At 40.8% G+C, this 26,887-nt stretch overlaps 3 protein-coding genes across 9 annotated transcripts in view; 2 read left to right on the top strand and 1 right to left on the bottom strand.

The window, feature by feature from the left end:
- The first annotated feature begins 1,024 nt into the window (after nucleotides 1-1,024).
- On the top strand, nucleotides 1,025-5,304 carry LOC105381543 (ubiquitin-40S ribosomal protein S27a-like). The gene is made up of 4 exons (XM_011551295.3): nucleotides 1,025-1,108; nucleotides 3,033-3,165; nucleotides 3,534-3,729; nucleotides 5,074-5,304. Exons 2-4 carry the CDS (start codon nucleotides 3,041-3,043, stop codon nucleotides 5,218-5,220), a joined length of 468 nt encoding a protein of 155 aa, XP_011549597.1. The 5' UTR covers nucleotides 1,025-1,108; nucleotides 3,033-3,040; the 3' UTR covers nucleotides 5,221-5,304.
- Nucleotides 1,032-2,364, top strand: LOC119690285 (ribosome biogenesis protein NSA2 homolog). 2 transcript variants are annotated; one of them, XM_048629662.1, is made up of 2 exons: nucleotides 1,032-1,108; nucleotides 1,493-2,364. In XM_048629662.1, exon 2 carries the CDS (start codon nucleotides 1,513-1,515, stop codon nucleotides 2,290-2,292), a length of 780 nt encoding a protein of 259 aa, XP_048485619.1. In that variant the 5' UTR covers nucleotides 1,032-1,108; nucleotides 1,493-1,512; the 3' UTR covers nucleotides 2,293-2,364. The 2 variants fall into 2 exon arrangements, with proteins under 2 accessions (XP_048485619.1, XP_048485620.1); XM_048629663.1 differs by lacking the exon at nucleotides 1,032-1,108 and adding an exon at nucleotides 1,137-1,299.
- A 2,954-nt stretch (nucleotides 5,305-8,258) lies between the features above and the next one.
- Nucleotides 8,259-26,887, bottom strand: part of LOC105381541 (protein Aster-B) — a 32,437-nt gene continuing 13,808 nt past the window's right edge. For 3 of the 6 annotated variants that reach the window (XM_048629657.1, XM_048629659.1, XM_048629661.1), the window contains 11 exons: nucleotides 26,474-26,575; nucleotides 23,133-23,250; nucleotides 20,711-20,807; nucleotides 14,665-14,824; nucleotides 14,131-14,244; nucleotides 12,780-12,972; nucleotides 11,467-11,595; nucleotides 10,409-10,525; nucleotides 10,111-10,303; nucleotides 9,266-9,395; nucleotides 8,260-8,538 (listed from right to left, as the gene is read on the bottom strand). In XM_048629657.1, the coding sequence (XP_048485614.1) occupies nucleotides 8,443-8,538; nucleotides 9,266-9,395; nucleotides 10,111-10,303; nucleotides 10,409-10,525; nucleotides 11,467-11,595; nucleotides 12,780-12,972; nucleotides 14,131-14,244; nucleotides 14,665-14,824; nucleotides 20,711-20,807; nucleotides 23,133-23,250; nucleotides 26,474-26,575 (1,449 nt within the window). In that variant the 3' untranslated portion in view covers nucleotides 8,260-8,442. Of the gene's footprint in view, nucleotides 8,539-9,265; nucleotides 9,396-10,110; nucleotides 10,316-10,408; nucleotides 10,526-11,466; nucleotides 11,596-12,779; nucleotides 12,973-14,130; nucleotides 14,245-14,664; nucleotides 14,825-20,710; nucleotides 20,808-23,132; nucleotides 23,251-26,473; nucleotides 26,576-26,887 lie in introns of all 6 variants that reach the window. The other 3 variants (XM_048629656.1, XM_048629660.1, XM_048629658.1) reach the window with 3 other exon arrangements.

Here is a 26,887-nt window from a genome sequence, read left to right as displayed (position 1 = left end):
ATGTGCTGAAAAAAATATTGCTGTATCTACATAAGTACTTTTTAATAATTTCAGTTCACTAAAGACTCATTAGACTGCCTTACTTCGAAATTATCCCATCTAATATGGGATGGACAAGAAATAAGACTACTTATGTTTTTTTTTTAATATCACACCGAGTATATTTTTTATGACCATGGACATTATCTTTTCTGATATTTGTTAATTTATAAAAGCCTTGTGTTGGGTAGCCCGAAAATCACGCCCAATTTAAAGAAAGCTTAGAACCTCAATATATTGTGGCTAATATAATATATATTTAAAATGCTTCTTGACTGTAGCTGCCAACCAAATATTTCATACCCATTTACTTTATAGTTAAGCTAATAACTGACTCTTTTTTATGTCAAGCTCTTTTAATTTTAGGTAATTTTAATAACTATAATATTACCACCAATGCTGACATTACACATGATTTTGGGTATTTTCATGAATGTGGTAACATTTGTAATATATCTACACACAGGAAATTGCGCACTAATGTGACAACAGGATAGCAGTATGCAGCTTTGCCTTTACAAGACAAAGACAAAAAACCTTATTTGTACTGTTCTAGAATCTATGGTTTTTTATATATATTTTTTGATATGGCAAGCACCTTTTGCGTCACCTCAGCACTCTTCTTCATGAAAGCCTACAGTCCAACTATAATATACAGTCATGACAATAAAGACTATAAAGAGTGCGATTTCGCAAATAATTTTTATCATTGTCAGTTATTTACTTTACATTTACATTTACATACGTTGTAAAAATAAAATTCATTAAATACGGTATCCACTTCCGTTTTCAGGACTTTATAGTTTTACCTGTACCTTCTTTTTGAATCGTCGGCGTCGGCCGCGTCGGCCGCGTTGGCCGCGTCGGCAGTACTTATTACTTCCATGGCTTAATCTATTCCGACGAACCATGCTAAACCCTTTGAAATTTGGGATCCTTGAAGATTGTAGGAGTGCCGTAAAGAGCAATAGAGTCAAGACATTATGACAGTATTGACAGTTGACGTTTCATTGAAGTTGGCAACCCCAAAATTAGTTTCCTTTTCCGTGTTGCATGGTGTCGGCATAAGGTGAGCTTTGTTAATTTTTATTTCAAAATTCGATAAAAAGCGATAAATCTTCTGTTTTTAACAGTTGTTTCTTGAATATTCGTATTTATATTATATATTTTAAAGCCGTGTACTATTTTCGTGCGTGAAACCTCTAATTCAAAAGTCAACACGTGGAGACGCTTAAACGAGAACTTCTTCAATATTTTGGGGTAATTCCTTTGAATCTGTTGATTATTATCCAATACTACACAGTTAACGTGTATTCAACATTACATCAGTGTGTTTTTAAATATTTATCAATGCCACATTCATAGTCAAGATTGTCGAAGAGGTTATGTTTTCGCACATTGTCGGCCGCCGTATTGCACCATCGAAAGAGTAATCTAAGATATTTTGTTGTAGTTGCCGATTAAGCAACCAATATGCCACAGAACGAATATATTGAGCGTCACCAAAAGTTGTACGGTAGGAGACTCGACTATGAGGAGAGGAAACGCAAGCGCGAGGCCCGTGAGCCGCACAAGCGGGCCGAGAAGGCGCAGAAACTACGTGGAATCAAGGCCAAGATCTTCAACAAGGAGCGCCGCAATGAAAAGATTCAGATGAAAAAGAAAATCAAGGCCCACGAGGAGAAAAATGTCAAACAAAATACAGAAAAGGTTGCAGAGGGTGCACTACCCGTCTACCTTCTGGACAGAGATGTGCAGTCCAGGGCTAAAGTACTCTCTAATATGATCAAACAGAAACGTAAGGAAAAAGCTGGCAAATGGGATGTCCCGATACCTAAAGTAAGAGCACAGGCTGACGCTGAAGTCTTCAAAGTTCTCAAGTCTGGCAAGACAAAGCGGAAAGCATGGAAGCGAATGGTCACTAAAGTCACATTTGTTGGTGAGAACTTCACCAGGAAACCTCCCAAGTTTGAGAGATTTATCCGACCGATGGCCCTCCGGTTCAAGAAAGCTCATGTGACACACCCTGAGCTGAAGGCCACATTCTGTCTGCCCATCATTGGGGTAAAGAAGAACCCAAGCTCACAGATGTACACTAGCTTGGGGGTCATAACTAAAGGAACTGTGATAGAAGTAAATATTTCCGAGCTCGGTCTTGTGACTCAAGCTGGTAAGGTTGTTTGGGGGAAGTACGCACAAGTGACCAACAACCCAGAAAATGATGGCTGTATAAATGCTGTACTTCTGGTGTAAAATTGATAATAGTCTGTATTGTAAAAAATGTACCTTATTTTTAATTTGATCTTAATAAAAATTCCTACCGTACTTGATTCTTTTATTTCCTGCCTCTATAGTAGTCTTAGGTCACTCATTGAATACTTAAGTGTGTTTCATGTAGTTATTAATTATAGGTAGTACCTACTTACACCCATACCAATTCCATCCTGATTTTGAATGGTTTTGTACATTACATGCTAATGTTTCTTTTAGAAGCTAAATGTCAAAGAGCTAGTTAAAAGATAAGCCATAATAATTTCCAGAAGCATGTAAAGTTTCTTAGGAGCCTGTGATGTATGCAAAACTATACAGGGTAAAATTTAATCTGATACCTCCCATTCTATTCTCTGTGGGGTGTATTATTTGCACCTGGTTCTATCGAATGGAACCTTTGTGCATATCCCCAAGGTCTAAACTGCCTCCCATTAGAAAAATGAGCTTTTCCATACAATAAAAATTGTTTTTTCTCACTCAACTAAAATGTATGATTCAGCTGTCTTCCATTTTTTTGTCATAGGTGATGTGAGATCTAGATGTTGTTATTTTATTACTTGCATAATGGCTTTACGGGATAAGGGCGCAGGAAGCCAGGAACCTTACTCATTCATCGTGTAGGTACTTATTATAAAAATTATGAAAAGTAGTTCCCCATCGTATAGCACCACACCTCTTATCATTATCACATTCACTAATTTGCAATAAATCTTGATCACCAGGCCTCATCATGCAGATCTTCGTCAAAACCCTAACGGGTAAGACCATCACCCTTGAGGTCGAACCCTCGGATACTATCGAGAATGTCAAAGCCAAGATCCAGGACAAGGAGGGAATCCCCCCGGATCAGCAGCGGTGAGTTATTATTATTACAAAATATCATACTATACACCACAATCATGAAATGCCACTACTGGAATATACCTACCTATATCGTCAATCGTCAATGGAATTTTACTATCTTTCCAAGAACACCAGAACACTGTTTTTAGATTTGCAAAGGTTATAACCATTTATCTTTATTAAATGATGAGTCAAGACACTCAAGACTACACTTATTACCCTAGTCTCATAAAATTTTCTTCTTCTGGTTTCTTGAAGAAACTCGAAAATAATTTCAGAAACACCTGTAAAACTTATGGATGCAATAAATGATTAGGAAATAAGACAATTTATGCTCGCACATTTCACACAACTAAACTTCGATCCTTCCTATCTTCCAGTCTGATCTTCGCCGGCAAGCAGCTGGAGGATGGTCGCACGCTCTCCGACTACAATATCCAGAAGGAGTCGACCCTGCACCTCGTGCTGCGTCTGCGCGGAGGCGCCAAGAAGCGCAAGAAGAAGAACTACTCCACGCCCAAGAAGATCAAGCACAAGAAGAAGAAGGTCAAGCTCGCCGTGCTCAGGTTCTACAAGGTGAGCTGGCATATACCTACGTAACTCGTTTTTGTAAGCGTTTCAGGAAATAGGCGTCGTCGTATGCAAGGAGGTAAATGTAGCTTTATTTAGCTAAGTTTCCACGACTCATCTGGTTGAATTCGATGTACCGATTAACATAATGTCTGGTTCGTTAGTTTTTTGTAAAACTAAAGTATCCATCCAACAACAGATAGGATTATTGTCGATATGATTACGGCGACGGCAGCCTGGCATAAAACTAAATTTCTAGTCAGAAACATGAATGCCCATCTATCTATCTAACTACTTATCTACATTTTGTAAATGCAAGTCCTAGGCTGTTGCCTGTCGATATGATTACGGCGACGACGGCAGCCGGGCATAAAACTTGTTTCTGAGATCATTGACTAAATTTCTAGTCAGAAACATGAATGCCCATTTATCTATCTAACATCTTGCAAATGCAAGTCCTAGGTTGTTGCCTTTTTCCTCGTCTCGTCAGGTCATCGCCACCAACATGTCTCGACTCGCGGCGACGGCTCTCACTCGACAACTCTCGAATGCAACGAGTTTGTTTAGCACAACTCATGGGGGTCTTTTATTAGCCAAGTGGTGCTAAATGCCAAGTCACTGAAGGGGCTTTCAAAGCTCCTGGTCAGTCATAAAGATCTGATCATTATTTATTCATACATTCCCAAGTGACATACGAACTGGTCGCAACTTGCAGCTTCGCGTAGGTTTATTTATTTTAGACTCCAGCGTAAATGGCGTGAAGGAATTTGGAGTGCATGTGTCATGCATGTTGGCATGTTTGGTCCTGCTTGGATTTGGCGGATAAAATTAAATATCTGTTGTCAGACCCATCATGTTTTCATATCTCATTCCCCTAATCGCTTTTGTGATTCACAAGCGATCCGGTACGCATTTAGTCACTCATGTTTTCTATAATAATTGGTACATGTTCGATCCTGTCCGATTAGATGTTTAAACAGCTGTGCCATTCATTTATTATTCAAATAGCTTTTATAGCTATCGATTTGTTAAGATGTAATTTCGTTCTTCATTAATGTTAGCCAATTTTGTAACTTTATTATCTACTGGCATTGGTATGTTATTTTATAACTTAACGGAAAAGGATGTTTTTCCGAATAACATTTGAAGCAGAATGGGCTCTCTTTATAGTAAACAATAGCTCATTTTAAAACTTGTAAAAGGAATTTCCCCCGAAGTAATACTAAGAACCCCAATGGGAATGTTCAACCGACCTTATTTAAAAAAATAAAATCTTTGTAGTTTCCTAGAAGAGACACCACAAACTTGCGATTTTTCCCATACTCAACCAATATTTCCTCTCTTGTCCAGGTTGATGAGAATGGCAAGATCCACCGTCTGCGTCGCGAGTGCACCAGCGAGCAGTGCGGCGCGGGCGTGTTCATGGCCGTGATGGAGGACCGCCACTACTGCGGCAAGTGCCATCGCACCATGGTCTTCAAGGACGACGACAAATAAACTACTCTGACGTCACTAGCATAAGTCACTTTGACTGCCGTGTATGACGGATTTTTCAATAAATCTTGACACGGTGTTGAAGTATTATCGTGGTTTTATTTTCTCTTGGGGTTTGGGTTGGGTGAGTATTGGGGTTTCGTTTTGCAAGATTGCTTTTTGAAGGTTGCCGTTTTGCTTTCGTTGTTGATAGCAATTTAATTAGATATCGGTATTTTTTTTCTTATCAAAAGAACAAGTACGTTAATTTATTGAAATAATGCATGATTACTAATTAATCTATATAGGGTGGAATTTTATTATGGGTGAATTTATCTGTTTCGCAATTTCCAAATATATGCAGTAACCCGAACTGCCATGCATTGGAATAACATTCAACCATGCATATTTTATTGCATTAAGCCTGGCCAGCTTATTGTTGATAAAATGTGTATTGCTTTATTAGTTTCAAATCCTATAAATGCAATCTTGCAAAAGTTTTCACTTCCTTGCGAATCCTTTATCCAAAAAAGTTTTTTTTCCCGATCTAGAGGCGGTGAGCGGCGAAAACCTGAAGTAATAATGCGATTATTTAAGTGCAAAAATAACAGGGTAAGTGGATTTTTACAATAAATATTTTTTAAATTATTGACTTGTTTTAATGTTCTTTTTTTCTTCCAATCTTAAAAAAAAATTGACAGTAAAATTGTCGATAGGAAATTAGATATGCGTTACATTAATTTCGAACGTTACCGACAGGGGCGCTTATCAAGATATCATACTAACTGTAGAGATCTGCCTACCAAAGTGTAAACAAATTTGATTCGCCGTCTGGGGTGGATCGATGTAATGGATTTCAGGATGACATTTAAATAAAAGGCAAATGTAAGTTTAAAATACAGCATTTACTCTCAAAACACCAGACATCGATAATTTATATACTTACATCTATCTATTTCAGGCGATACTAAAGTAATATCGATTGATTTAGTAACATCTAAAAATATGTTTTTAAATAAAAAAATTAAGAAAAGTAATAATGCCAGTGCGTATAAGGTATTAAAAAATCACCGATTTTCACTAATGATATATTGAGATCTAAAACGAAAATTGACTGTATTTGTCAGTTTGGAATGCCGACGCGGATGCAATTTCGAATTTCACGACAACCAAGCGTTTATAAGAGATTTACAGTTTTGTAACTCAGATGGGCTAGTACGGGGCGCATTAAGACATGACAAGAGTTTTGCATCGCGCTCACATTGCGCAGTCTCAAGAGCGAGCGTGACGGAGAACTCGTCACGTCTTAATAGCGCCCTGTGCTAGGGCCAGAATTATCATAATTATGCATATTAATTTGTTTAAGAAATGCTCCTTATGCTAATAGGTTTAAGTTTAAATAATTATAAATGAAGAAAAAACCTTCCAAAGTGGGAAACACCATAAAAAGTGTTTTGAAAATCTATGTTGTTCTTTTATATCTACAGTTCAGTGACCTTTCCGAAGGAACTGATTTCATGAATCGTAAAACAAATTTATATTTTATAATAAATTATATTTTATTACCTTGACAAAATCTTAATTCAAAACATTAACCTAAAACCAAAAATAAAGCACCAATTATAATATAACTGCATTTACCATACATACCACTAGATTTTATTTTACATTGAACTTAATGTACGAAGTATTTAAAATTAAATATAATCCTTAGCGAATGATTACTTAGGTATAACGCCATTTATCACAACTCAATTTATTTACAACAGAAATGCAAATATTGCTGTAAAATCGAATGATTAAAGTACTCTACTCAAGTACGCTTAACAATTAAGTACAACTATACCATATAAATAAATATTTTATACATTATTTTTTAAATATATATATTTTATTTGTGAGGTATTTTATGGGAAGAATAAAATAATGGGTTAGGTACATACATTGACTAATTTACTAAAACCCTGATGCCTAATTATAAATTTGTGTTAATGTAAATCTGAACAAAAAGTATTAAAGGAAATGATGAAAAGTAAAAGAAAGTAGCAGATATCATGGCTACACTATTTTTGTACCGGTCCACAGCAGCTAACATTACGCACATTAACTATGTAGTAAATGCGTACACGTATTTACGTATCTATAGATTTTTTATTATAAAGGTTTTGAATAAGAATGTTGATTAGTACCAAAACGTAATAAAACCACCTCCACCTTTAATTACACTCAATATTTCTTTAGATTTTGGCAATTTCTACACAATGTTAGGTTATATTTATAATTTTAGTGAATATTTGATTTGATAGTGAGTAATTGAATAAAATAATAACTAAGCTCTGTGCTCAAAGACAATGAAAAAATGTGGTAAATGAATTAGCTGGTGTAAGTGTAAGTTCATCACAACTTACGTACATCTTTGGCAGTGATTATTTCAAACTAAAATTGCAACATAATATACACAATATAACGCGTTCGCAGTAAATTATATAAAATGAAAGTAATTACATGTAAGTATAGTCATAATTCGTAAATTAATTTAATTAAAATTAATGTACCTAGTTGTATCACAGTGGGGGTCTGTGAGGTTTTCAATGTGGATCCATTTATAAAAAAAATTAGGTTTATGAATAGTTTAAATTGAAGTATGGATGTGAGTCCATACATTTCGCTAACAATTAGATAATGGTACCTAGTTATTTTAGGAACAACGAGGTGTATTCTGTTCTATGGGCTCTAAAAATGCAATATCTTGATTTTTTAAGCAGACTGAAAACCTCGATCAGATTAATGTTCGCGTCGCGAATACCTCATTTATATTCAATGCATGCAAAATGCTGCCTAGGTTATGCTATGGGCACTAGAAATGGTACAAGAGTGTAAAGATTTTAAATTTTCAGGTGCTTTGGAAGAACATTTTGCCAGGAACAAAACTATTTACTAACCTACGAATGTATGATACGGAATATCTAAATTGCTATGATCTCCCAAACACCGTATTTTTTTCATTTTTAGAAGCTACGTCATACCTTTACAGCCAATCAGAACTACGAATAACATTTTTTTAAACTGAATAGGTATAGCCAAAGTACACCATTCTCAATATCAGCGTAATTGACCCGCAAACAACGCTTTACATAGGTCCTTCAGTACATAAAATATACCTACGTTAATTTGATTTGCAATCGCAGAGTCTAAGATAGATTATTCTGAGGTACCGCGACGCACGAACTCTACAATACCTATCGCTCAGAGCTCTTGTCCGTGGTCGTCCGAGGCGTCCCTCTGGGCTCTCTCGAGCGACGGCTTGATGGTCTCCAGCAGCTTCGTCAACGCCTGCTCCGTCTGGGGATGAATAGCAAGTGTGAGTATGGCGAACCGTCGATAGATCGTTAAGTACTGACTGATGTAGCGGTGACAAACCTCAGAGCTGGACCTAAGGTTTCCTACTACGGTTGTAGACAAACTTTTTAACTGACAGACGTTTTTACTACCCAACTCTACGTGTACCTGCCTATCTATACGCCCTTAGGGCAAGAGACACGATGCGTTGCGGCGGCGCCGGATTGGTGTCGCTGAGTCGTTTTACATAGAAATATCCGTGGCATGCACACGATGCGTACCGGCGCCGCACCGGACTTGCAACCACCAAGACGAGGCGGGGAGGGTTGAATGCGTTGCGACGTAGGAGCGGCACCGCTCAGTTGTGTTGCGTCACAAGGAAGGACACACATTAAAGCTGCGTACAGACCGGCCCAACGAAGGCCAACGAACGGGTTGCGTTGGCCTTCGTTTCTGCAATCTGCCCTGTATTATGTATGATAAATATCCATCGTTGGCCCGGTGTGTACGCAGCTTAACAGACTGTCCAACGCTGCTACGGCGCCGCTGGGACATAACAACGTTGCGGCGGCGCTCCGCTCGTGTGTCCACTGAAACGACGAAATCTCTGCGGTGAGGCGCCGCAACACACCGTGTGCTCTTGCTCTTGTCCCCCAGTACACTAGTCACTAGGCGGGCTACACGTTACTGTCGCTCCAGCACACTAGTCACTAGGCGGGCTACACGTTACCTGCGCGAGGTGCGCCACGGCGCGGTCCAGCGCGTCGCGCCACGCCAGCAGCTGCGAGCGCTGCCGCCGCGTGTGCCGCTCCAGCAGGTTCGACCAGTCCGCCATCTGGGACTCGCTCAGGGAGCTCATCCTGGAATGTAGATACGGTCATTATTAACAGATTACCGAGGAGTACCTACATAGCGGTCAATAAATCATAATAACTTAAAAACTGAACATTAATTTTGGGCAAATAAAAAAGTTTGAACGAGTCTGCCATCTGAGAGTCGCTCAGGGAACTCATTCTGGAATGTACATAGTACGATCATAATTTAAGCATAAGTTAGGTAGGATAGGAGAACCAGAAAAGAGAGAGAGAGAATAGATAGGAGAGCGTTCAATAAATCATGATAACTTAAAAACTGAACATTACTTTTGGGCAAATAAAAAACTTTGAACCAGTCCGCCATCTGGGACTCACTCAGGGAACTAATCCTGGAATGTACATACGGTCATAATTGAAGGATAGGATACATAGAGTTATAAATCATAATAACTTAGAAACTGAACATTAATTTCCGGCAAACTAAAAAGTTAGAACACACTTAACCAGCAGCACCTCTGGCGGTTACTACATATAATGAACCAAATTACAGAAAGCATATCTTTATTTTATTTAACCTTTATTGTACAAATATTACATGCAGATGACAAGATGAAAACGCAAATTACAAGAGTGACGGGTCGTGGATGATGCCTTCATTACTAGTTACAGTGCTACTTTTTATTATCTATCTATTTACTTTTAGTTACTTTTTATCACGGAATCACCACATTAGACATCAAAAGTGGCAGCCCTAACTCACCTGTTATGCAAATCATTGGGCGACAGCGTGGGCTGCGGCGTCGCATGATACAGCCGCCAGTACAACACTGCATTCAGTAGAAGCAGCAGGATTAGGGCTGCCACAAGCCCGCCGCTGCCGCTCCGCCGCGAGGCCCCCGCCTCTATGTAGCTAGCCTTCACCGCCGTGGGAAGAATCGGCTCTACCGTCGACGCTGTAGGTGGGACTGTTTATGTTTAGTTACATTCATTTAGTATTATTCATCAAATGAGAAGTGTCGTTGGGTGCTACAAAGCATGCGAAGTTAAAGTTTACTGACGTAGCGTAGCGTGGGAGGCCCTCGTGCCCGCTGGACCGGCGAACTTATACAGGTAGCCGGCCGGGGCGGGGCGCGGGGGGCTGAGGACAGAGTGGAGGGGCGCTCCTTGGGAGAGGCCTAGGGAAACAATTACGGACTGATAATGATGACGGTTGTTAGATATGTGTATGTTACTTTGAAAATAAACTTACTATCGGGATATCTTTATCAAATCAGGAGGATACACACTGCTGTATCGTAGCATGCAATTCGCTCAGTTGAAATGCTTTCTTCATGCGCGCACGAGGCGTTAACACCATGGAAACTCTTTCAATGCGGGTTACGTTACAGCTGTGCATATCCGCCTTTAGAGTCGACAAACTAGCTGCGGTTAATAGTAAGTTAAAAGCTAGTCGTCGCCTTGGAGGTCAACTAGTCTAACCCACAAATTTTGTGAAGAAATGAGTTAGGTATAGCAAATGATTCAGAATCGATTAAAGTCTACGGTTGACAATAATTCTAAGCCTCAGAAAAAATGTGGTTTGGACTAATTGGCCTTCAAAGCGACGTAGTGCTACACATAAAGCATTCAAGCAAGTATGCTTCGTATACTAACAGACAGCCCTGCGGCGCCGGCGTCCCTTGCGCTTGGCTCTTTATTAAATTAGAGTCTACACCTATATACAGTCAACGGATTTATGATGCGGTATTTAACAGTTAGCAAGTAATAATCTAGTGTGATATCCATATAGCAAGTAAGTAAGTATGCATCATATACTAACAGACAGCCCTACGCCGCCGGCGTCCCTTTGCGCTTGGCTCTTTATCAATTTAGAGTCTACACCTACAGTCAACGGATTTATGATGGGGTATTTAACAGTTAGTAAGTAATAACCTAGTGTTCTTTATACAGGGTGTTGCAAAATTGGTACACTAAGCCGAAACCTACATGTGCAGCATGGTATATCTAAGCCCGAAACTCAAATCAGAATTTGGAAATTCGCGATTTTTTTTTTACCCTTTTTGCATCACCCTGTATAACATGCAAGTAACTAAGTAAGTATGCATCATATACTAACAGACAGCCCTGCGGCGCCGGCGTCCCTTGCGCTTGGCGGGCGCGCCGCCCTCCGCCTCGGCCGTGAGCCGCGCCTCCAGCAGCTTCAGGTAGTCTTCTAGGCCGCCGTACGCGTTCTTCTCTAGGAAACCTGATGAACGAATAGAATAGGTTTAATCGTAATTTAGAATAGAATATCTTTATTGGTCACCACAAATTAAAACATACAAAGAGAACTTATAAACTAGGAAAAATGAACAATAGGCGTCCTTATCTCTAAGAGCGATCTCTTACAGGTAACCTTAAACATACAGAAATAAAAGTAAAGAAATTTGAGGGCGGTGTACCTACTACCTAACTACTTATAATATACCTAAATTCATACATACATAAGTACTATAGATACAAAATTTTGTTAGTATTTTAGTGAAGAAATATCATGAGACAGTTGTTATGCTGATACAATTTGACTATTGCGGCATTGGTTCCTTATCATTAGCACATTTATACATAGCAGATGAAAAATTATAGGGACGGATGAGTTCTAAATATTGAAAGTTATTGGTATTCATTAAGTAGTTCCATCCATAAGGCCGCCATTTTTAAAAAAAATGCGTGTCTACATACCTTTAGCGTGCTTATTAACCTAGAGCATGCCTACCAACCTAGAGCGTGCGTATCAACCTAGAGCGCGCCTACCAACCTACAGGATTCTAGATACATGTGCGAGCTTGAAGTTAGTTGCAACATGTAAAAAAAGCAACGTATCCATTAGCATTGCTTTACGCTTTTTGAATACTCGTACCTTTGACCATGGGCCACAGCGTCTTCTTGTACTTGATCTGTCCGAACACCTGCACGGCGGTGGCGTGCTCGGCCGCGCGGCGCAGGCAGTAGTGCGCCTCCACCGTGAACGCGTCCGCGTACGGACCGCGCGCGTTCTCACCGCTACCACGGACGGTAGCTAGTCTAGCTTATAGTATAAGTATGTGTATTGTATTGCACTACACCCAGCCAGAAGTTACTCTGCATCCCGGATAACGCCAGGCCCACCAGGAGACACTGAATTTTTATACCTAAGTTAAATAGCTTTGACGCACGGTAGCTTTCTGTCTATTGAGCTTGCTTACTTACCTAGAGCGTGCTTACATACCTAGAGCGTGCTTACATACCTAGAGCGTGCTTACATACCTAGAGCGTACGTATCAACCTAAAGAGTTATTACCAACCTAGAGCGTTTCTACCAACCTAAGTAAGCCTGAAGTAAGTGGCAACACTTAAAAAGCGCCACGTCTCGCTTTCAGTTACACTGGTTTACCCTTTGAAATCCCTCACCTTTGACCATGGGCCACAGCGTCTTCTTGTACTTGATCTGCCCGAACACCTGCACAGCGGTGGCGTGCTCGGCCGCGCGGCGCAGGCAGTAGTGCGCCTCCACCGTGAACGCGTCCGCGTACGGGATGCCCGCGTTCTCGGACGTCACGTCGATGGAGTATAAGACGCCCGGTTTGGAGCATTTGTTCATTACCTGGGGGAAAAGCAACAATATAAAATAAATATATATGTCGCAGGCAACTGGTTGAATCTCCTTTTTGATTGAACCACTAGCCCGTTCATTGGATGGCGCTATTCAGTTGTATGACTAGGCCGAACGTTGATTCTACAAGCGTCACAAAACGTCCAACTAGTTAGCTGACTTAAAATCAGTCAGGTGGTGAATAAAACAAATATGGCGTCTAACAACTAACAGCTGACACAAAAAGCACCTATATTGTCAGTTTTTTGCAAATAAATTAGCTTTAAAGTGCTTTATTTGTGTTAAAATAGTGTGACAACATGGATTTACCTATTATTACGCCGCGGGCGGATAGTTTCAAAGAAAAAATTGTGGCGAAACTGGATAGTTATGAACAACAATATGAAGGTACGTTTATTGTTATAGTTTATTAATTTGTGAGATAAGAGCTTTGTAACATAGTATTTTTGTTGACTCTTGTCTGGTCATGTTCACCCTAACCAGACATTACAAAGTTGCTCTACTATATCCCATTCAACGACTTCGCTGAATAACGTTCAGTCAAGACGTTGGACGTTACAGTCAACCACTTGACGAGTTGTTCTTTAGTCATTCAACTGAGTAGCGTCATCCAATGAACGGGCTAGCGGTTCAATCAAACAGGAGATTAAACCAGATGCCTGCGACATATATAATTACACAACTTATCAAAAACAGACTTGAAAATAATAAAGTTACATATTTCTGGGTAGGTAGGTAGATATTAGATATAATAATAATATAAATATGTTTTTTATTTATTTTATTACAAAAGTTTACAATTTGTTTTTCGCTTAACCTAGTGATTCTGAAACTTGAAACGTTGTGTGGTTTCTTTGTAAAGTTAGGCGCTTGAAATAGATGGCTAAGGAAAAATGAAAGTTCTCTGGTAAAAAAACATTAAATATAGAATGCCTAGGTATGTAGTTACAGGGTTTCTTCACAAACTTGGTATTGTTTAAACTTCAAAAACCATAGAGTGAAAAGACTGACTGTAAAAGCCAAAACGCGATGCAAAGTTTTGTTCGCTTTCTTCTATGCCTACGCACGAACATAAAATATTATGCGTTAAATACGGCGCATCTACATAGGTATAGGCGGCCAAAGATATGCAAAAAAATGTCTAGGTACCTGTGTCTCAGTGACGTAGACCTCCTTGGGTCCAATGGGGCCGGACGACAGGCCCAGAGTGTAGCTGATCTGCCGACACTTCAACCCCGACTGCGCGTTGTGTTGCCATGACGCCTGTAATGTAATGTAAACACAATGTATTGGGTTACTAGTGATGATGGCAAATGTTCATAAAGGTCGATGAGGTGTATGGAACGAGCCTACCCTGATTGATTGATTCAACACAGTAACAAGCCCTAGTCTAGCTAAAAGATAAATAAATAAGCAATAAAATATTGTAAAAAGAGGGTACCGCAATGGTCATTTTGAACAATGTTTGTAAAAATGACTTGTGAAAATTCCCTCCCAAAGATATTCTCTTACCCATACAAATGTTCACCTCGTGATTTTCGTGTTTAGTGCCTTTGGAAAGTTGATCGTTTCCGCGAATTTTAACACTTCTGAGCTGGGCGCCCTTTCAGCTCACAATACTCCTATACCTATCCTACGTCACTTCTATCGATTTTCCCCCTCCACCCCCCTGACCCCGCTCACCTGCACGAAGTCCCTGGTGTTCCTCGCGGCCAGCAGCTCCAGGTACAGCTTGGAGCTGGTGAAGATGAGCGTGAACAGCGTGTCGATGTTGATGGCGAACGTGGCGGCCAGCAGCGCGCGGCCCTCGTGCGACTCCCAGCACTTCTCCGTCGACATAGAGCTGCAATTGTAATGGCAGGAGTTAGGGGGTTAAGTAAGCAATAGGGCTAGCACGGGGCGCAAGAAAAGCACATCAAGACGTGGCAAAAGTCTCCGTCATGCTCGCTCCCGAAGCCGCGCGATGTGAGTGAGCGATGCAAAACTTTTGTCACGTCTTGATGTGCGCGTACAATACCTGAATGGTTAGAGTTTGTCCATTCCACAACACGTTGTTAGGTTTGGTATTTTGAATGGGAGTGCGGAAGATCATTTTACAGGGTATGATTATGATAATTGTTTCTTGAGAAAAGACGATTTGGTTTGACATGTAAAAGGTGAGTTTATATTTTTCGGAAGCACGTACCTAATTTACACCGTATCTTTTTATATCGCTGTTAATCTCAAACGTTAGTAAAGAGACGTCGGAAAACGATATTGTATGCTATATAAAGGACAAAACCAATGAAACTGTATCGCTAAAATTAATAAATATGAAGAAGGTTAAAAAATATAATGCCTACAAGCTGTATGTTTGTAAAAGTAAACTTGACTTGTTTTTAAATGATAATTTTTGGCCAAATGGCATTATATTCAGAAGATTTGTCCGTTTTAGTAATTATAATAATGCAAAACCAGAGGATATAGGTAGTAAAAGCTAATTAATATTTTAATAATAATGAATCTTAATTATAATTCTAATTTTAATGAATGCTTTAGTTTAGTAAGTTTTAATTGTAAATCTGTAAAGAGATCAATGGATGACGTACGAGATCTATGTAAGAATTTTGATTTGGTGGCGCTTCAGGAGCATTGGTTATTACCCCATGATCTGCCGCTTTTAGGTACTATATCAAATGAATTTGATTATACTGGGAAGTCGGCTGTGGATACGTCAGCCGGCTTGCTGGTTGGAAGACCTCATGGGGGTGTGGCCATTCTCTGGCGAAAAGGTATTTTCGACAGCATAACTGTGTTGGAATGTAGTAGTGTTCGCCTGGCGGCAATCAGAGCGACAATTGGCGAGCGGTCTATTGTTGTTGTAACTGTTTATATGCCTACCGACTCGTCAGATAATTTGCCCTTATACACTGAGTTGCTGGCGAAAATAAACGCTATAATTGAAAGCGATAACATTGAGACAGTATTTGTTTTAGGTGACTTCAATGCCCACCCTCACGAACCGTTCCACAGGGAGCTGTCAGACTTCTGTGGTGATCAGTCTTGGGTTTGTGCTGACATTGAAAAACTCGGTATCGACTCCGGTAGCTATACATTTGTGAGTGAGGCCCATGGATGTAGACGGTGGCTGGACCATTTTGTGGTGTCCATCTCGGCTTGGCAAACCATTACAGATGTAGGTATTGTGGAGAATGTTTTTGTCTCTGACCATTTGCCTATATTTGCCAAGTGTGATTTTAGGATGGTTAGGCCTAAAATCCAGTCAGACGGCGGCTTCCACAGCTCAGTAATTTGGCGTGAGAGAGATGAGTCCCAGATTACAAAATACCGCCAACTATGTAACTCCAGACTACGGGACATTGATTTTCCAACTGAATTTACGGAGTGCAGCCGTGGACTCTGCAACTTGGCTGAACATAGGCACGTCTTGGACAAATTATACAGCGACATAAACTCTGTACTCTGTGTCGCGGCCGTAGAGTCGAGTGGTGAGCGTGTCAGTGGGAGTAGGAAAGGCAGACATCTGTGCGGCTGGAACAAGCACGTTCACACTGCACACGCGGAGGCCAGGTTGAGTTTCGAAACCTGGGTATTATGTAAAAGACCGACCAGTGGCGTTGTATTTGATGAGATGAGCCAGGCTCGAAAGGTTTTTAAAAGTCGGTTAAAGTGGTGTCAAAATAACCAGGACCAACTGAAAATGGATATTTTGGCTAAACACAGGACCAATAAAAATTTTGGCAAATTTTGGAAAGCTACTGGGAAGCAAGAAGCTAAGCCTGGCCTCGCAGCGTGTGTAGATGGTAAAAATGAGCCTACTGCCATTGCTAACATGTTTAGGACTCACTTTAAAGTACAGTCTCTCCTTGGTCTCCCGCCCTCGCAAGTTCCCGCTGAGTCTGTCCGTGTGGGGAAGGAGAAAACTTTCACTCATTTTACTGCTGGACAGGTCACAGATGTCCTTAGGAAAATGACAGGTGGTATATCCCCTGGACACGACGGACTCAGTGTGGAACACCTCAAGTATGCTGGTGTACACTTGCCGAGAGTACTCGCTTTGCTTTTTACTATGTGCATCAGTCACTCATATTTGCCGGAGGACCTGACGAAGACCATAGTTGTGCCCATAGTGAAAAACAGAACGGGGGATATCTCGGACAGAGGGAACTACCGGCCCATCTCACTGGCAACGATTGTTGCTAAGGTACTGGACGGCTTGCTTGATTCTTGCCTTCAAAAACACCTGAACTTACATGACGCGCAATTTGGGTTCAGATCTGGACTTTCCACTGAAAGCGCGATATTAAGTCTCAAGCATGCTGTTCAGTACTACACAAAACGAAGTACACCGGTATACGCCTGTTTCCTGGACCTCTCCAAAGCGTTTGACTTAGTTTCATACGACGTGCTGTGGGGTAAGCTAGGTGACAGGGGAGTGCCGGTGGAAATCATAAGTATGTTTCAGTACTGGTACTCTAGTCAGTCAAACTATGTGAGGTGGGCTGGCTCCCTCTCGGAGCCATATGTGTTGGATTGCGGGGTGCGGCAAGGGGGGTTGACGTCTCCCAAGCTCTTCAACGTATATGTTAACGACCTCATTGTTGGGCTGAGCGGCACCCGAGTTGGCTGTAGTATAGGGGGCGTAAGCGTGAATAACCTAAGCTACGCAGATGACATGGTGCTGCTGAGCCCAACTGTGGGTGGTCTTCGAGAGCTTTTGGCAATTTGTGAGAGATATGCTGCAGAACATGGCCTCGCTTACAATGTAAGAAAGTGTGAGTACATCGTCTTTGGGGCCCCCGGTAAGTGCCAGGATAGTTCACCTTATATCACTTTGAATGGCAAAAGTATAAAAAGGGTGAACAAATTCAAATATCTGGGTCACGTCATAGCCGAGGACCTTAAAGACGATGCTGATATTGAGAGGGAACGTAGGGCTCTAGCGATCAGGGGTAACATGCTTGTCCGCAGATTCTACCGGTGTAGTGAAGAGGTTAAGCTAACCCTGTTTAAAGCGTATTGCCAGAGTTTCTACACCGGGAGTCTGTGGGTAGACCATACTAAAAGATCGCTGGATATCCTGCGTATCCAATACAATAACATCTTTAGAATGCTGCTGGGACTGCCTCGCTTCTGCAGTGCATCGGGGATGTTTGCCGAATACCAAACGGATGGCTTCCACGCCATCATTCGGAAAAAAACAGTATCCCTGATCAACAGAGTGCGGGACAGTCACAACAGCATTCTGAAAACAGTGGCTGATGACCTGACGTCCTCCCTGTGGAAGTGCTTGGTGAGGAGGGTCATATGATCTTTTAAGAGACTAGTCTGAGTTCAATTTAATTTAATTTAATTTATATAATTCAGTTTATTTACTTTAATTTAATATATTAATTTTAATCTAATTATTCAATATTATATTATTTGATTTCTTTTTAAATTGTTTTAAGTATTTAATGTAAGATTTATAATTAATGACTGATTTGATTTTATACTTATATGGACCTCATTGTCTGAAATAAACGATTTTTATTTTATTTTATTTTATTTATTTATATTATTGATCTCACATGGGATAAAGTTATCTAAGCTTGAACACAGCAAAAAAGTTAAAATACCTTTTATCGGAACGCTACTACAACAGTGGACACTTACTTCAATATCAGGATTCTGTCGGTATTAACTCTCTAGCTAGCTCTCTTTACCACACGCGTTGTCACCAAGTATTTTATTTGCAATGCTCAATATTCTATTTTGGGATTTCAGAGCTTTGCTCGTCAGTGCATTGTATTCGGAAGCTCGGAATTAACAATCCTTGAGCAGTGTCAGATGCATACAAGTTACGTCAGATTTGACAAGAGAGCGTCGCTGCTTATTGGCTTACGGATTGTTTATTGCTATTGTTCGGTGGTGGTAACCCCGCAGTACTCACTTGTGGTGCTTGTCGGGCTCGCTGTCCGACATGTCCGTACCCTCCCTCCTACCCAGTACTCACTTGTGGTGCTTGTCGGGCTCGCTGTCCGACATGTCCGTACCCTCCCCCCTACCCAGTACTCACTTGTGGTGCTTGTCGGGCTCGCTGTCCGACATGTCCGTACCCTCCCCCCTACCCAGTACTCACTTGTCGTGCTTGTCGGGCTCGCTGTCCGTACCCTCTCCCCTACCCAGTACTCACTTGTGGTGCTTGTCGGGCTCGCTGTCCGACATGTCCGTACACTCCCCCCTACCCAGTACTCACTTGTGGTGCTTGTCGGGCTCGCTGTCCGACATGTCCGTACCTTCCCAACTACCCAGTACTCACTTGTGGTGCTTGTCGGGCTCGCTGTCCGACATGTCCGTACCCAACTACCCAGTACTCACTTGTGGTGCTTGTCGGGCTCGCTGTCCGACATGTCCGTACCCTCCCAACTACCCAGTAATCACTTGTGGTGCTTGTCGGGCTCGCTGTCCGACATGTCCGTACCCAACTACCCAGTACTCACTTGTGGTGCTTGTCGGGCTCGCTGTCCGACATGTCCGTACCCTCCCAACTACCCAGTAATCACTTGTGGTGCTTGTCGGGCTCGCTGTCCGACATGTCCGTACCCTCCCCCCTACCCAGTACTCACTTGTGGTGTTGTGGTGCTTGTCGGGCTCGCTGTCCGACATGTCCGTACCCTCCCAACTACCCAGTACTCACTTGTGGTGCTTGTCGGGCTCGCTGTCCGACATGTCCGTACCCTCCCAACTACCCAGTACTCACTTGTGGTGCTTGTCGGGCTCGCTGTCCGACATGTCCGTACCCTCCCAACTACCCAGTACTCACTTGTGGTGCTTGTCGGGCTCGCTGTCCGACATGTCCGTACCCTCCCACCTACCCAGTACTCACTTGTGGTGCTTGTCGGGCTCGCTGTCCGACATGTCCGTACCCTCCCAACTACCCAGTACTCACTTGTGGTGCTTGTCGGGCTCGCTGTCCGACATGTCCGTACCCTCCCAACTACCCAGTACTCACTTGTGGTGCTTGTCGGGCTCGCTGTCCGACATGTCCGTACCCTCCCCCCTACCCAGTACTCACTTGTGGTGCTTGTCGGGCTCGCTGTCCGACATGTCCGTACCCTCCCAACTACCCAGTACTCACTTGTGGTGCTTGTCGGGCTCGCTGTCCGACATGTCCGTACCCTCCCAACTACCCAGTACTCACTTGTGGTGCTTGTCGGGCTCGCTGTCCGACATGTCCGTACCCTCCCAACTACCCAGTACTCACTTGTGGTGCTTGTCGGGCTCGCTGTCCGACATGTCCGTACCCTCCCCCCTACCCAGTACTCACTTGTGGTGCTTGTCGGGCTCGCTGTCCGACATGTCCGTACCCTCCCCCTACCCAGTACTCACTTGTGGTGCTTGTCGGGCTCGCTGTCCGACATGTCCGTACCCTCCCCCCTACCCAGTACTCACTTGTGGTGCTTGTCGGGCTCGCTGTCCGACATGTCCGTACCCTCCCCCCTACCCAGTACTCACTTGTGGTGCTTGTCGGGCTCGCTGTCCGACATGTCCGTACCCTCCCCCCTACCCAGTACTCACTTGTGGTGCTTGTCGGGCTCGCTCCCCCCCACCCAGTACTCACTTGTGGTGCTTGTCGGGCTCGCTGTCCGACATGTCCGTACCCTCCCCCCTACCCAGTACTCACTTGTGGTGCTTGTCGGGCTCGCTGTCCGACATGTCCGTACCCTCCCCCCTACCCAGTACTCACTTGTGGTGCTTGTCGGGCTCGCTGTCCGTGTCCGACATGTCCGTGGGCAGCGCGTCCCCGCCCTCCTCCTCGCGGTAGGCCCCCTCGCCGTTTGTCACTGCAACAGTATGCGATACATGAAGCTTATTACCATGGAAATAGAAAAAAAGACGGAAGGAATCTTGCAATATAAAAAAATGAGGCACAGAAACGGCGGGGACATCAGAGTGTGTATGTACGTACGTAGTCATGAAGTGGGAAGTAAAATATATTTTTATTGTCATTCGCTTTAGGTACTAAATAGGAGATAAATAGACTTTCAGAAGAAGAGAAAATGTGCGCCTTCAGAAACGATACCAATGAATTATTTTATTACGTATCGAAGTCTGCATGTTCTATATGAGTAGGTACCTATAGTATAATATTTTCTACTTATAAGCATTTACGTTTTGCTAACTTTGCAATTTCTATTGTGGCAGGTCTCAAATATCGAAGTGTATTCTAAGTTTTGAGTTACGTTACGTTTAGATAAGAATAATTACATTATACCTACCTAGTGAAGTTGAAGACGCTATTATTTTTTATACCAAGCGAAGGTTTTTGTGTACATAATATATATTCATTTACCTATAGTCTGGAAAGTGACATGGCTTTTCAAGCCATCTCCACGGGAAATTTTATCTTATGGGCAAATATAATATAACTATACCAAATATAATTTTTTTTAGACGTACCATCCGCTGGACATGTGACCTCAAAGCCAAGCTCCACAGGTTTGCACGACCCATTGTAAATATTATAATCAGGACACTGCTCCATCACGATCCAATCTAACTTGTCACTCTCTGCCACAAACTCGAAATCGCATTCAGCACTGACACTGTCCACAGGGGTCACTTCCGGTGTCTGCGGCCCGACAAAATGGCCGACGATACGATCCATCACTTCCGGTCTTAGTGCATAGTTTACGACCCTGTGTCCTAAATCTAGTAATAACACTTGCCACATAGTTTTAATCTGCCAGATCTTTTTTTGCTATCTCTACAGTTAGGTACTAACTAGAAATGTTTTTTAAAAGCGACCAGTGTTGTTCCGAAGTAAGCGACCGACTGTTATGAACTGGAGTTTTGAAACTGAATGCTATATAGCGGCATGAATAAATTAGGGCTGCCAAAAAAGTTTGCGTTTTTCATCAATTTAATTTATTGTTGTCTTGTAATAATTAGCTAATCACTTAAGATACAGAGTGATCTATGAGAATATGTTGTCATTGTTCTGCATTTGTTTTTTTAAATAAAAGGACTCATTAAAAAGAGTTTCCTGTACATAGAATATGTAAGTATCTCGTTAGTATTCGACAAAATGTAATAATATGCTAAGTGAGGGCATTTTGTATCGAATCCAACAACTGGCCAATTACATCGTACATTGATTGCTCAATTATAATACTGTACGTATTGGTGAAATCTATGAATAGGTAGTTAGGTGGTTACTTTTTTAAACCAACTTGAAACACGAGAAAAAAACCTGCTACTTAAACATGTTATTGAATGTGATTTTAGAATAGTTCCTCGGTCTATGAAGATAAAATTCCACCCTAAACATGATTAAATACATTTAACGATACTATCGTATCGTATTCGTGGCAACCCTAAATTGGGTTTCTTTATCAAGCAAGCTAAACTTCGTTTCAGCTTGGCACTTTTATGATGTTCGTTTCTACGAAGTGGGAAGACCGTGGTCAGTGTTGCCATAGTAAAATAATTAATATATGATTATTGATTTAAATGAATTAACTTTTAAATAAATTAACTTAACCCTAACGAATAAACTTAATATTATAATGTAGGTACATGAGGCATTATGATTTGACAGTGTTGCCACAAGTAAATATTAATCTTAGCGGTCAGATATTGAAGCTCGAAAACCCCCGTAACCATTAACTTGATTGTCCGAAAGATAACCAGTATTATTAAATAGCTACTGGCGGCGATAAGATTGCACATTCACAAATTATATCAAGCCGAATGTTTCTAAGGTTTCAGGTAAGTATATTTTACTGTAATGTGCAGTTAGAGTCTAATTTATTTTCTATTTTATAATGGCTGCTATACACTATTGTTCCTCTTCAAACTCACAAACAGCCAGTGTTTTAATGAATACGCGGTTTGTAAGTTAGATAAGCAATATAAGTGTATAAGTTATCTAGATAGCTACTACTTTTTGTTGTTTAAAGAACGACATTTGATCTCGTGTCTTGGCCCAAGACTTCTTTCTAAATGTTTGTGTTGTATAATATGTCGAAATCCTCTGCTAACTGAGGAGATTTATTTATTTATTATTTTTCACATCATATATCTTTTCCAAGACCCATATCATGATTATGACCGTCGGTACGTTTACGTTTAATGAAGCATAAGTTATAAAGAAGAAGTATAGTTACCGAGCGGTGGTGATTGGTCATTGAGCGCGCCGCCCGCGCCCCTGCCCCCGCCGCCGCCGCCGCCCTCCTGCGCCTCGTTGCCGCTGCCCGCGTCCACAGACGACGTGTCTAGGAGGTCCTGGCGACAAGGAGCGTTGGTTATGGATTGAAACAGCGACATGGTGCGTAAAATGTTTTTTTTACCGAGACATGTACTTTGGGGTGTACGGAAGTGGCCTTCCCGAGTGACGTATTTTGACTGTAGGTAATTTATATAAGTCCAGAGCACTTTGAGCAATCAGCTGGCTAATCCTTACACTACGATCGCGCTCTAGTGTTTGACACCGACACCATACATTAAGTAACAAATAGTTGCTACGGCACGAATCGAATCTACCGACACGCTAAGGAGAAGAGTTATTTTTATCAATCGTCTGAACAATTTGGTTACCTATTGTTGTATTTGTAGGTATGTTGAAAACAGTTGTTGATATCTTCTTTTAACACGTGATTATTTTAATCCGTCGCAAATAAATCTTTGGCAAGCATTACCTATCCGGAGCGGTAAATGGTATAGTAAGTAGCTAGTACTCGTGTTAAAAATAGCTGAATCAATATTCTGCGTGTATAAACAAAGAAGTACAGATATTTATTTAGTTATATTATACATTCTTATGTCATAAATAAATATAAATATCTGGCGGAACCTGAGTTGTTGCTAATCCTATCACCACGGTTACAAACCCTAGTTCAGCTTCAAAGTTTGTCACCAACATGCAAAAAGATCTCATCACAAAAGGCGATTCTGAATCAACGAGCATGTTACCCTTTAAACAAAACAAATTTAATGAACTCTTTCACCCGTTCGGTCACTTCCAAAATGACAGGAAATCTTACAATACCAATCCGTTTTTTTCTTTGCAAAAAGATGGTGTCCATAGAAAAGCACTAAATAAGACCAAATTTACTCACGAGTTTTTTAAATCTCCTTTTTAAATTCACCATTTTGTTGATATTGCACGTCACGCTAGTGGCTACAGCTCCCACAGCTGTGCACAATCTATTGTCATATTTTGATATCTAGTATTATGTGCGTTGATAAGATATTGGCTTTAGCGCGGGTGTAGCACTATCGTATTTCTGTCACTCAATATAGTACACACACATGTTGATACTAAAATAGTATTGTTAGAATACTTGAGTCAGCTATCATTATCTGATGGTGATGATTCAGGTGGTACCTATACTAGAGTGCTATATCTCGGGTTTTCATTGAGTGAGGTCAAGGTTATAGCGGGCTTTAAAATTAAATATTCTTGTACATAATACCGTTACCTGTTCCGTATTTTTGTTTCTATTCCCTTAGATATAATGTATTTCTGTCGTTTGCTATGGATGGATTTGTATTCAATAGTATAAATATGATCGCGGCAGTGGCAAGTGACTAAAAGTTATACTATTTTTATTCGCGCTAGTAATGTCGGGTCTGGGTAGTACCTAAGTCAATAGTAGTAGGCCTCGTGTGTATTTTGCAATTTGGCATAAGTAAAAATGATACTGACATAATAGTGATGATTCTACGATCTCTGGTTACACCTATAGTTACAAAATAAAGGTAATAATTTAGTGGTATTAATTTTATCATAAATTCAATTTAGTCTTATTTGGATAGACTGATAATATTATAACGGTAATGTAGGTATATTTTTTATGTTAGTTTAGGTTTTTGCAATCTCACATAAACGATTGATAACAATAATTAAGAATTAAACCCTCCTATAATCTATAATAATCACCTGATATTCGAGATTTCACTTTTTAAAAGGGAATTCGAGTCATTAGGTTCCTAATTCGTGCATGTAGTACTAAGTACGAACGGTTTGAGTGCTGGTGTTACATATTTAGCGAGTATTCGCACACTTTGTTCGCACGTTCCAAGGATGGAAAATGATTTCAATCAGAAACTAGGCTAGGCTGTTTCGATTTTTTTATTCATAAGGTTTTGTAAGATTAACGTAAAATAAGGAGTCCTGTAAACCAATGTATTTTCTATCATTTTTCTAAAACATTTTTGTTATAATGGATACCAATTAAAACAAACGTAATATCTATGTAGGTATTTGCATAGTTTGTTTCAATTACACAAAAGTTTTTTACAGTGAAGACGATAAGAAAAAATCTTGTTTAAATAATTACTTTATTTGAGTTTAATGAAATAACTACCGTGATGACGTAGGTAATTTTATCCAGATCGAGAAAAACATGTGTTTTAGTTTGTCGTGTGTGACATTTTGTGGTAGCAAAGCTACGTAAAGTATGGAACGAACCACATGGGGTATTATTTAAATGAAAGGTAGCTTAATGGAGTGTGTTTTTAAGTATTACCATCAAAATTGATTCAGAAAAGAAAACTTACATTTTTATTTAAAATGAGCGGCTTTATCACGATCAGCTCTTCCAAACAACCTTAGCAGGATAAATGACTTGCACTTACTGCACTTTAAATACGGGAAAATATCTATTCACCTGCAGCTGATTTAGCCCCAGTTTTTTTCAAATAAAAAAAATTAATTTGCACTTACTTTCATAATACTGCTGCAAGTAACTACAGTATGGTCCACGATATTGTATTTATTACACAAACAACACCTGCACACAAGTACATAAGGCCGCGCTGAGCACATAACTGAATCTTACTCACTTATCAATGTTTATTTACTAACTCTATCCATCATCTGAGTATATATTACATAAGATATAAGTATTGTTGTTACTATTACGTAGTAGTTATTATAAAGACGCAAGATAATTAAATTTAATTCCTAGAGTATAGCCATCCATATAACTTTTTTATCTTACTTTCTTTTCGGAAAAATTAGATACATGAAAAAATATAACGTGGCGTAGACGAAAACATTCACCATTTTCATCCCACGAGCTGCTATTGACAGTATTATGGTGTCGACTTTTTTTGCATTACTTTACCGATTGACATTTATTGGATTGGATTTGAGAGGTATCCAATTTATGGGAATGCCCAGCAACAAGAAGGGAATTATTTATACTGCCCGGTACAAGTGATGAATTCGAGCTATCTCAAATACTTACTTACTTATTGCATGGACCACGAGTCGTCGGGAATTATTAATAAAATGGCCGATCAAAGTGATAAATTAATCACTTTGACCATAGCTCTTGGAAATTATTAATCATGGCAGGTTCTTGTTAATAATGCTCAGTTATAACATATACAGGGTGTTGCAAAAAGGGTATACTAAGCCGAAAGGGGGTGACTCAGGAGGTCATTCTGAACAACTTTTATTCTACGAGTCATCCCCTTTCGGCCTGTAGATGTGATGTACCTCCCCCAGGATGGGTCCAGGCATCTTCTCGTCCTCTGTGTCTCGGTTGTAGGCGTCGTCGTCTGAGTTGAAGCCCAGCTCCTCGCCGTAGCAACTGTGCACCTGTACAGAACAACACAGACATAAATATTGTATAATACCTACTATTGATATTATGATTGCATCCAATGGCTTGCTTTGGGAGAGGCCTACGTCCATCAGTGGACTGCTATAGGCTGATGATGATGACTATTGATATATCTGTGGAACGCCTAAATTCAACTGTCGTTTTGTGTTTTGATACGACCGGCGACCCTAAGGCTAAGGCGACGTCAAAGAGAACGAAACGTTTATTTTTACAATTTTATGACGACGCTGGGACGAAGAGCGCAGGGCAGGTGAGACTAATAAAAGTACGTAAGAAATAAGTACTAA

Source organism: Plutella xylostella, chromosome 23 (assembly GCF_932276165.1).
Source record: "Plutella xylostella chromosome 23, ilPluXylo3.1, whole genome shotgun sequence".
Taxonomy (NCBI): domain Eukaryota; kingdom Metazoa; phylum Arthropoda; class Insecta; order Lepidoptera; family Plutellidae; genus Plutella; species Plutella xylostella.
This window is presented reverse-complemented; position numbering and strand designations above follow the sequence as displayed.

Excerpts from the sequence above, each read along its gene's own strand:
- LOC119690285 (XM_048629662.1), top strand. The coding sequence starts at position 1,513 with ATGCCACAGAACGAATATATTGAGCGTCACCAAAAGTTGTACGGTAGG.
- LOC105381543 (XM_011551295.3), top strand. The coding sequence starts at position 3,041 with ATGCAGATCTTCGTCAAAACCCTAACGGGTAAGACCATCACCCTTGAG. Across the intron at positions 3,166-3,533 it reads ATCCCCCCGGATCAGCAGCG|TCTGATCTTCGCCGGCAAGC; the intron begins GTGAGTTATTAT and ends CCTATCTTCCAG. Across the intron at positions 3,730-5,073 it reads CCGTGCTCAGGTTCTACAAG|GTTGATGAGAATGGCAAGAT; the intron begins GTGAGCTGGCAT and ends TCTCTTGTCCAG.